The sequence below is a fragment of the Octopus bimaculoides genome, chromosome 19, assembly GCF_001194135.2.
Source record: "Octopus bimaculoides isolate UCB-OBI-ISO-001 chromosome 19, ASM119413v2, whole genome shotgun sequence".
In the NCBI taxonomy this organism is placed as follows: Eukaryota; Metazoa; Mollusca; class Cephalopoda; order Octopoda; family Octopodidae; genus Octopus; species Octopus bimaculoides.
In genome coordinates this window covers 21713763-21725643 of record NC_068999.1, presented here as the reverse complement: position 1 = coordinate 21725643, position 11881 = coordinate 21713763, and the positions used below count along the sequence as shown (strand labels likewise).

At 38.5% G+C, this 11881-nt stretch overlaps 1 protein-coding gene across 2 annotated transcripts in view; it reads left to right on the top strand.

The window, feature by feature from the left end:
* The first annotated feature begins 210 nt into the window (after positions 1 to 210).
* The window catches only part of LOC106872954 (thioredoxin reductase-like selenoprotein T), a 25134-nt gene continuing 13463 nt past the window's right edge, over positions 211 to 11881 (top strand). For both annotated transcript variants that reach the window (XM_014920134.2, XM_014920135.2), the window contains exon 1: positions 211 to 409. In XM_014920134.2, coding sequence (XP_014775620.2) covers positions 246 to 409 — 164 coding nt within the window. In that variant the 5' untranslated portion in view covers positions 211 to 245. The remainder of the gene's footprint in view (positions 410 to 11881) is intronic.

The window sequence follows — 11881 nt, the reverse complement described above, 5'->3', positions numbered from 1 at the left end:
GCCGGAGTCACGTGGAACTTTAGATATTTTCGCTCAATAAACACTCACAACGCCCGGTCTGGGAATCGAAACCGCGAACCTATGACCGCGAGTCCGCTGCTCTAACCATTGGGCCATTGCGCCTCTACGCATAAATAAATAAATAAACAATAACACGAAAGCTGCATGAACAAGTGTAACTCTTTTGTGTTTTTGTAAACGAGAATTACTTCCCCTTTAATTCAGATGCCATTCAGCTAAAAGCAATGGCTTCTTTCGGCCGAATGTCTTTAGCGGTTCTGTTCATAGGGCTTTGTGTAGTCACATGGAGAGATTTAACATCCACTCAGTCGGAACCAACTTCACAGAAAGATATCAAGTCATTGAAACTGAGTAAATTCGCTGGTCCCACCCTCAAGTTTATGTTTTGGTAAGTAATTTGCTGAAAGACTAGCTTTAAGAAAAAATGCTAATTTCCTTGTTCAAACTACGAAGTTACATAAAATCTGCACTATATATGCCTTAACCATAGATATTGAATCTCTGTCGTCGATTAACTATGGGACATTTCACCAAGAACAAAAATTTAGATCATATATAACTGCTCTCATTAACTAAAGCAGTGTGTAATTTATAAATGTCATAAGTAATATGAAGACTACTGTTTGATCGTTCCGTTTTGTATGTGTGTGTGTATATATATATATATATATATATATATATATATATATATGTCGGTCAGTTTTCCATAAGTCAGAAAAAAAGCACGATCTAAAAAAAAATTTGAGCTATTATACTTTTATATAGTAGAGGAGTATTATATTCCTGGTTATTCTTCATATCCAAGAATACACTACTCGACTGATCTATCTATCTATCTACTCACTCACACACACTGGGCTGGTATAGTTTTGAATTCCTGTAGATAAAATAGGTCCCATTCTATATTTGTGTATTGGTAAAAAAAATGTATATATTGTGTGAAGAAAACCATGACCATATATACCCATTATATTGTCTAATACAGTATATAGCGTATTTGTGTTTGTACATCTGTGTGTGTCTGTCTATCTATCTATCTATCTGTCTGTCTTTGTGTTTGTGACCTGTTTTTGATTTCCAGTCAGAACCGCATTACTCCACTCAGAACTTCAACACCTCATTTAAGTGGGGGGGGGGGTTAAAGAGGAGGTATATGAATGTTATATATACTTAATCATCCCTCACTCTTTAAATTAAATTTAGATGGTTCTCCAAATTGAAATTTTTTAAATTATCCAAAACTAATAAAATAGTGTAACTGTTATTCGTTTCGTTTTCCAGCTAATACTATTTGATTTCATTTACGTTAATATTAAATTTCATTAAAAAAAAAAAAAAAAACCTGGACATCACATAATCTCATTTTTCTTTCATCCATCCACTCCATTGTAAATCTTAGCTCCACTCGTGCCTATGTAATTTAAAATCGTTAATCCGACTACCACCTGTTTACTACTGTCGTTATAGTTCTTTCTTCCTCTACCTCACTTTTGCACTGTCACCACCTGCTAGAAATAATAGTCAATCTCTTTCATTAATTCAATCACAAGCGAACTGGAATTGTGTGTGTGTGTGTGTGTGTGTGTGAGAGAGAGAGAGTCTTCAGATATATTCTTTTTTTTAATCCAATATTTCTCACTTTCTCTCACTCTCTCTACACATAACTACTTAGACCTTTCGTTTAAATGTCTGTCTTCCCCCCCTCTCTGTGTGTGTGTGTGCGCGGCGTGCATGTATGTACGTATATATAATTACCGAGACCATAGGGTTTATTTAAGTGTTAGCGCATTTGTATGGCCGTGGATTTACGATCATTTGCATAATGCTTATTCTTTCTCTTTTCCTTAACTCGTGACTAGATTGTGCCTCAGTATTTTTTGCTCAGTCATGTTTCACTCCTATTGTTTGTGTGTGTGTACACACACACACACTTTTTTCTTCTTGTAACCTACTATCGTTATTAATAACAATATTTATATCATTTACAACATGGACACAAAGTCATATATTTGGGTGTTGGGTGGGAGTGCTTAATTAATCACATCAACCTCAATGTTTGGCTGGTACTTTATTTTATCAATCGCAGAAGGATAAAAGTTGAAGTTGACGGAGGAAGGTTTGAACTCAAAACGTAGAGTCGGAGCAAATATTAGAAGCCATTTTGTCCGACACTCCAATGATATTGCCAATTCACAAAAATAATATTTTGTATTGGCCTGTTAAATCGACTTAGTATGTGATTGATATTCTGTTTTGTCATTTTCGGAGGAGGAAGGGATAAGTTGACTTCAGTGGGATTCGAGCGCAGAATATAAAGAGGCGATTGTAGTACCGCAATGCATTTTACCCTTAACTTTGGTACGTGGCCATGGATTTTGAAGGAAAGTATAGTGGACTCAACTCTTCAAGTCCCAGAGTTCTTGCAAGTACTTGGCTAGAAGTATATTTTATCAACATCGGTGGAATTTGAACTCTGAACATAAAATGAGATATACTTCAATCTATTAATCTACTGACTAGTATGTTTCTAACATTATCACAGTTTATCAACTTCTCAGAGGAGGGCTAATGTGACGTTCGGCTATGTCTCCGGAGCATTTGGAAACGTTAAGAACAGTAAGATATGTACAACCAGAGGTTCGAACTCAAATCTTCGTGGCCTTTATGTATGCCTTATCAACAGGTATTATTATTCAGCTCCGAAGAAGTAAATATAAGGTCAAAGGCTTTTATTTCATTTTTTCTTTCGCATCCACTCAAACAGTGTGCATTCAGGGTCACATCAAATGTGCACTTCCTCTTTTAAGACATCAGTAGGGTATGATAGAGAAATTTTGACTGCAGTTTTTAGCAGCTTTGGATGATTGCTTTGACAGGATTTTTAATAACGGAGACAGACTGCAAGTGCAGAAGAACCCGTGCATCATGTTAAGAAAAATAACGGATCTTTTATTTTATGTTTGCATTACAATGTCAGTCCTGCGGTTTCAAGGTTTATTTATTTATTCATATGGATTTAAAGACAACTTCGTCAACGAGTAGTTTTAATTATGGAAGCAGGGAAGAGTTTCCCTACCCGCAATTCAAATAAATGTGAAACTGCATGGAGCCGCTCACTTGGGCGATTAGCGTGCATCAGCTTTGTTGGATGTTGATGTGTAGCTCTTGTATTTGAAGATCGAACCTTCACCTTTTGACTACCTTCATTACATAATTGATTGTTTCCTTATAGTCAAGCCTTTGTGTTAATAAGCGAGGAGAGATTAGATTATATAGCGTTCGTGCCTTGTTGGAGATCATTAAAATTACCTAAGTGAAATGGTCATATTTTTATTTAAAACGGCAGAGTGTGATGCAGGGAAGATTCGGTTGCAGTTTTTCATAGCATAAACGGGCGACCATGGAGAGACGATTCTTTCATTAGTTCGAGCTATTAACGCTATTGACAGGAGGTTGGCGCAAGCGGAGATCTTACATATTAAACAGACACCAGAAATAATAATTACGACGTTTAAGACTCTTTTCCATTTACGGCATGTGGTGCTAATTTTATAGATTCAGCCCAACAGATACGTAGAACATTAAATCTCAAGAAATATATTTGATGTTAAGATATTTATTTCTGGCAGTTATTTTAATCGATCTTTCTCCTACTACTACCAACAAGAATTGATGAAAGTGATTGAATGAAATAAACGACATATTAAGTCTTGCAGTCGACGCCAAATACGTAACTCGGTTTTAACTCCAGAATTACGGCTCTATTACTAACGTCTTATATTACTCTTTACTCGTTTCAGTCATTTGACTGTGGCCATGCTGGAGCACCGCCTTTAGTCGAGAAAATCGACCCCAGGACTTATTCTTTGGAAGCCTAGTACTTATTCTATCGGTCTCTTTTTGCCGAACCGCAAGGTTACGGGGACGTAAACACACCAGCATCGGTTGTCAAGTGATGGTGGGGGGGGGACAAACACAGACACACAAACACACACATATATATATATATACATATATACGACGGGCTTCTTTCAGTTTCCGTCTACCAAATCCACTCACAAGGCTTTGGTCGGCCCGAGGCTATAGTAGAAGACACTTGCCCAAGGTGCCACGCAGTGGGACTGAACCCAGGACCATGTGGTTGGTAAGCAAGCTACTTACCACACAGCCACTCCTGCGCCTATATTATTATTATTTTCTATATTATTATTTCACTTTTGATTATAAACCTGCTTATATTGTGTGTGTTCAAGCATAAGTGTGATCTAGTCTTCGATTATGATAAGCATACAGTATACAGACACACGCATATACAACACTTGTATGTTCATGTTAGTACCTGTGTATTGGTGTGTTGTTGACTGTTTGTGTGGGCTTTTTCGGTATAATCGCAGTGATTGGTTGTACGGGCGATTGGATTTGTGTCTGGTTTTGTATATGTAGCAAGAGCTGTGATCTTTTTCTGTTTCGACGGCGTGGCTGTATCGCAAGATGTTTCCTTACTAACCGCGTCGTTCCGGCTTCTATCCCACAGCGTGGCATCTTGAGTGTCTCCCGGGTCAACTAAAGCTTTGTGAGTTGATGGAAACTGAAAAAAGCGCGTTGCGTGTGTTTCTATTTCACTGAAACAGGTAAAGGATAACAGGTGTATTGGGTGGTGTATCATGGTAAGTTATTTGTGCAAATATGTACATGAGATAAGTGCATCTTACTCTCTGGGTCGTGCACACATTAGTAGTTGAAATAGATTTTGAAAGTCTGTAGGTAATTTATGAGTTCAGTTTTTTTGGGTTTTTTTTTAGTTGTTTGAGGGCTAATAGTATGTGGAAACTTTCATTTGTACATGAATTACAGGACTGGCAGCGACTGCGGTCTTATGGTGGTTTTGGTAACATTATTCATTGAAGCTTGTGTAGTGTGTGGTTATCACTGTGATGCCAAATGTGTAAGGTGATGTGACATTTCTCTCGTTAGGATTCCAGAATATATATTGGTAATGGTTAAATGTGGTCTTAAATTTCTTCATGGTGATTCTGATGCACACTCTATTGGCTGAGTGTGTTTTGATATTGTATTTATAGAGAATATTTTCTTCTGTGCGTGTGAATATGTAATGGTGTGGGAGTGTCAGTTTATCTGTGTGTTGTTGTTGTTGTTGGCACTCCGTCGCTTACGACGTCGAGGGTTCCAGTTCTGTGTGTGTATATACATATATTTAAACATAAATGCGAGTGTATGAGTTTAGCCCTGAAAGGCTCTGAGACAATGCGTCCTCGAGAAAAACGAATTTGATTTTCGAAATATGTCTCCCCCTCCTAAGAGAGGGTGGTCCATAAATTGTAATAAAAAATATATCATTTGCTGTAAGAAATAACCAGGGCCAGCTCAAGGTACCGGCAACTTGGGTAGTCGCACGAGGTGCCATGTGCTAGGGAGCGTCAAGGAGGGCGTGACAAAGACAAGGAAATTTCTACGACCGTCAGCTTGTACACGCCGAAGTTCAGCTTGCCCGGGGCGCAAAATTTTTTTCCACGAGAGTTCCGGACCCCTGTAATGGACTCATCTGCATACAACCAATCAGCGCAGAGCCACCCTTATTCTTTCTTCCTTTCTAGTCAGCACCGTGCATTCTTTACTCTTTCCCTCTCTACTGTCAGACAAAAATTCGCCATCACTACAAGTACTACTGTCTCATTAACTACATGTCGGGCAAACGAATAAATTTATATAAATAATATTTCTTCCTTCTTGGTGTTGATCCTTCGATGTTCACTGGTTACTCCGACGTTGGCACAATAATACACTTGCCCAAACTGAATTACTGGAGTTATTTCATTTTTTCCAGAAAAATGTTTTTAAAAAGTTATAAAGGTTTAAAGTTTGATCATTTTCACCCAGACAAGAAACAGGATTTGGCTGTATGCAAATGAGTTCATAACTGGGAACCGGAGCTCTCGTGGGGAAAAAAATTCGCGTCCAGCTCTGGAAATAACTCAACTTTCAGATCGACAACTCTCCCACTATCTATCGCCATCAGTCTGTCTCTCTCTCGATTAGTTACTTCACTCTTTATCGCTCTCACTCTTTTGTATATATATATTATTTCTCATGCATTGCTTTCAGTTTGTTTTAAACTTGTTTAGTTTCATTTTATGACGGCCATTACGCACAAACCCTGTTCTCTGATTGGGTAAAAATGAGGAAATTTTAAACGTTTGTTACATTTTTCTGAAATTTTTTTTCTGAGATAAATGAATTACAAACTCTGATTCCGCGTGAAAAAGTACATCAATATACTGAATTTGAAAATTTTCTCTTAATTTATATTTACCTACCTAAACTCACCCACCCATATATTTGTAGATATGCTTGTATGTCTTTGATATATTCTATATATATAGCACAAACACTCATCCCCCGTCGCATTAACACGCGTCTTAATGTATAAGGATTGGTGTAGCCTCTCCACACACTTTTTAAAAACGGCTTCAATGATAATTTGTTCCTAGCTCATGGGGTTTTTGATGGTACGGTTAATTGATTTCGAGCTACTTTTTTTGTTTAATCTCATTTTAATACATTATCGCAAAAAAAGGTTAATCACACTGATGTTAATTGACATGTTTACATGCCGTGTCACAGCTTTTCTGTTGACTTTGTTTGCAAAGTCAACGGGTGAGTCTACGTGCTCGCCGACCTGCTAGAAATAGCAACCAAATCTCCAACAACACTTATTGATTGTGGATCTGCTTCATTAGGGTTGATTAAAGTCAGAAGTGAATTCTAGATTTTCATCTTACATAATCGCAAGGTGAAAAATTTAGTACTTTTACTGACTTCAGTGGAATTTGAACTCAGAACGTAAAAGGCTCGTAAATAAACATCACGTGTAATTTTGTCTCATGCTGCACCAGTTCTACCGTTCCACCACCCTCAAATATTGTCTTATTTGGGTACACCGATCAGATTTTGGGAAAGGGAATAGTTAATGATATCGACCTCAACACTTGGCGCTACTACTAAAGCAGCGCGGATCCGAACGCGCAGTCGCGCGTCCGCGCTGCTTTAGTAGTACCCACTTGGCTTGTACTTTATTTCATCAACTTCGGAAGGCTAAACAAAGCAAAGTTGACTGCGTTTTCTAACATAACCCATTGGGTACATTATTTACATTTGACGGATATTTGTCCTCATCTTGTTTGTTGTTAACACAACGTTTCGGCTGATATACCCTCCAGCCTTCGTCAGGTGTCTTGGGGAAATTTCGAACCTGAGTTGAAAGACGAGCTAGTTTTTGGTGGAGTTTCTCAATATGTCTCCATTGAAGTCTAATGCCTGCCGAAACGTTGTGTTAACAACAAACAAGACGAGGACAAATATCCATCAAATGTAAATAATGTACATAATTCCTCATCTCTTAAATATAGAACTGTATTATAACCTATTGAGGTTTGGTAAACAGTTTAAGATTAAATTCAGTCTAGTCTAGTACGTTAGTGGTTTAACCTCGGATCAAATACATTCTAACCAGGATCATGCCGTCGCGCAGAGAACCCAGGACCACTTTATCTATTGTGACCTCTTATCTAAGATTGTAGAGATGTGATTTGAGGTATATTTGGCAGCTATTTTTAGCATCCCTAATGATCACGCTGAGACTTTCTCGTTACAACAGATACATATTTGATAGACCTACTTAGGCCCCACCGATTTATAGAAATAGAAAATTGTAGATTGAGATGATTTCAGCATATTACTGGTACTTAATCGACCCTCGGTATGGTGGTTCTGTTAACTTCTTTTAATTGTGGGCTTTTATCAACGCAACCAGTACTGTTCAGGAGGAATAGCGATCACTGATTTAGTAAAACTTGATGGCGAAGGTAAAGAATACGCACACCCGGTATTTAGGATTAGGGTTACGCCGAAAACGGGTGGTGTGCGTATTCTTTATCTCCTCCGACTTGATATACCTGAGGCTGTACCGTATCTGTTTATCTTACGAAAGAAAGTAAGCAAATGTGTATAATTGACTCCTTCCTCGTCTTTAACAATATGTAGAAAGGAGTCAAGCCCAAACAGAAATTGGGCTCTCATGAGGGCAAACGGCTCGATATATAAACAAATACACAAATTGTATGCGTTGTTAGACACTTGGCTAGCTCTCTTTCCGTATGTATGTCATATTGCTTGCTTTCCCAATATGTGTATGTACTAAACAGCTAACGACCTTATTGTGTGCACGCGGTACACATCTGGCTATCTCTCTATAAAAGCATTCTATTTTATGTGTATGTTAGGTGTGTTTGCTACTTATTGTTGAGGATGTGACAATGTTAGTCTGTGGAAGGGCCGAGTCTGACAATGTCTGACAGTTTGGTTGGTGAGGTTTGGAGAATGGGTGTTTTGTGTGAGAGAGAGAGATAGAGAGAGAGTGTGTGTGTGTGTTCATTTATTGGTGTCTGGAGGAGGACGGGAAACTACAGTAATTGGGGGAAACTAAACGAACATCATCCTGTCCAACAACTTCCGCTCCCTGTGTGTCGTCTTTTGTGTGTGAATGCTCTGACGTACTCGAAAACTAATTACTACATTAACGCTGTAACATTTCCAGACCACCACCTCTACAAATGTTTCTTTCCTTCTGTTTCTTCTTCTGCAAGTTGTACAGTTATACTGGTGATGGTGACGGAGACGTATGTCTTAGACGACAGGTTTAAAGTATGTCATGTTTTGTTGAACTTGTGTAATGGAAACGCTGGGCTATACACACTCATTCATTCATTCACACGTTCTCTCCTCGTTCTCTCGTGTGAGAAAGCTACTGAGTAGTATTAAAGGGTTGTAATATTGTGGGTTTATGTGTGTGTGTGCAGGAGAAATTTGCCGAACAAGTTGAAGAGGTGCCAAACGTAGCGTCCAGAGAAACGATCGTAGTGACAACTGAGAGCTGAGCGAACTGGACGAAGTATTCCGAAAATAACATCTGAACGACATTCTGGGAAGTTCCATGACTTCCAAGTTGTCTGATTGTTTTTGTTATATTACCGATTTCTTCCATGGTTCGAGCAGTGATTCTGTTTTACAGAACGCTTTTATTCTTTTCTTTTAATGGAAAATTTCACATTTCTGTAGACATTTCAAATATCAGCATATACTTGTAGGCAGAATAATTGTTTTCAAGAGTTTTAGCTAGGCAATAGCTTGTACAAAGTTATTAGTGCATAGAGCAAAAATCCCTATATTTATTTGTTTGAGTTCTTAACCTTGTGGGTTAAAATCTTGCTGAGGTTGACCATATCCTTTTATCATTCTGAAGTCAATGTAATAAAGTACCAGTCTGTTGCGATGGATTGGAGGAATTGTTAGAGTTTGGAAGTATTTGTTCTGTCACTTTGTGTTCTGACTTCCCTTGTGATGATAATGGTGCCAAGTTGAATTGGGCCTTGCTTTTCTCTTGGACAATAGTTGCACAGAGAAGAAAGACCTGTAGTATCAATTGCTGGTCTTCTATGAAGAATTTTTACCAAGGCATGCACTTGAGTGGAAAATATTCCTGGTGCAGGTCCATGGTCAGTGCTGACTGACAGAGGCGTTAAGATGGTTTTAGGAAGGAGGGACAAAGTCCATGATCTGAACAGATTCTTTCTGGATTGTGAGATCATGCAATTGAATAGCAGCAAATTGAAATTTGTAAGAAAAACATAGACAGGGACAGGGACAGGGAATTCTTTGGAGTTGATGTTCTAGAGTAGAAGGATGTCAGTCCTGGAAGGAGTGAGAGAGACGGACAGACAGACAGACAACATGGGTGAAGGGGGAAGATAGATAACTTTGTTGGTTGGATTTGAAGAGAAATGGTAATATTTTACTACAATAAACTTATGAAATCTGACTGGCACTCCACCGGTTATGATGATGAGTGATCCAGTTCTTCTGCTCAATAGAACCGCTTGCTCGCAAAAATAACTTACAAGTGGCTAAAGACTCCAGAGACACGCGTACCCATAACTTAGTTCTCAGGAAGATTCAGCATGACACAGAATGTGGCATGGCTGGCCCTTTGAAATATGGGTGCTATTCAATTGTGCCAGTTGAGTGGACTGGAACTATGTGAAATAAAGTGTCATGCTGCTGGGAATTGAGCGCCTGACCCTATGATTGTGATCCAAGTATCCTAACTGCTAAGTCAGATGCCATCACTAAACTTATGAAATAATATTATCTAGAATAACAGAAAACCAAAGCTAATGGTACTTTTGAAAATCATTGTAAGGAATATTGTGCAAGCTTGTTTATGTCGGCAACTACCAGTTGTAAACTGAATGCCAAGCATATAACATGAAATGCCTGGTGCTGGATTTTAATCCTTTCAGTACTGTATTTATTTTGAGATGCTCTGTGTTTCTTTCAATTACTTTGAATATAACAAAGAATTTAGTAAAATAACTTAGTTATCATTCAGCTAGTGCTAGGAGCATAAATTGTGACTAAGGTTTGGTGGAAGATTTTAATTCAAAACTTATGAAAACAAGACATTTGTACTTGGAGCCAGAGCCGGTTTCAGCCGGGTTGGTAACAAAAGGGTTAAACATTTTATTCTTTGTCACATATTCCATCATGCTGTTTAAAGTTACTGAAGAAGAAACAACAAAAGAGACAGAAATTTTATACTACAACAGTAGACATTAAGAAAAATGGTAATGAGGCATATGTGTAAGTTTGTTAATCCTGTAGCATTCAGATTGTTCAGTTAAAAGTAATGCTTATTTCTTCACATTGCTTTGGGTTAATCATGCATTGTCTTGTAGCTTTGAGATTTCAATAGCGTGATAACATACTTTTAGAATGTCATTGTAGGGTAAGTGTGAGAGGCTGGATCTGGCCAGTTTAAACATAAAACAGACAGAATATTTGGGCCAGATATGGCCAGTTTAAATGCGAAAGAGTTAATGATAGGATATGATTTTGAATCATTGTTGTATCTCTTCCCCCACAACATACCTTCCAATGCCTCCTCTCTCTACCTGTCTCCACTCATTACATTCCCCCTCTCCTCCTTTCACAATCTCACAAACTTACCCACTCGCTCAACCTATCCAATCCTTGCTTCCAACTCACTTATATACACTTCCCTGTAACTTGAATATACTCTCCATCACATCTTCACCATCTCTCTCCTCAACTGAGGTAGCCGGTTATCTCCTCTTATTGCAAACACCCATTTCTGTCCCTCTATTCATCTAGCAAAAACCCACCTCCCTCAATACTCCTCCTCCCCTAGTTGAGGGGGGTCTTGCAAGCTACTTGGTGTTTTACTGCTGCTGTTGGTGCCATGAAAAAAAGTACCAAGTACACTGTAAAGTGGTTGGCATTATGTGTAGAAACCATGCCAAGCAGACAGTAGAGCTTGACACAGTTTTGTGACTTTCCATCTCCTTTCAAACCATCCAACCCATGCCAGCATGAAAGGAGAATGTTAAGCGATGATGACTAAACAAAATTAAAGAACATCAAAAAGCAAAGATGCTCAAAATATCTGGCAGTGTTGGCTATAGCCTAGTCACCCGTCAGGTGATACACGAAGGAGTCATACCCTATGACTGGTGTAGCAGCATCATAGTCAACTGCTACAAAGGTAAAGGGGACGCTTTAGATACAAATAATTACAGAGGCATCAAGCTGTTAGATCAGGTTATGAAAGTTACAGAGAGGGTCATAGCCCAACTAATTAGGGAGCGAATCAATTTAGATGAGATGCAGTTTGGGTTCGTGCCAGGTAAAAGCACTACTGATGCCTTATTTCTAGTGAGACAGTTGCAAGAGAAATACCTAGCTAAGGATAAACCTCTGTACCTGG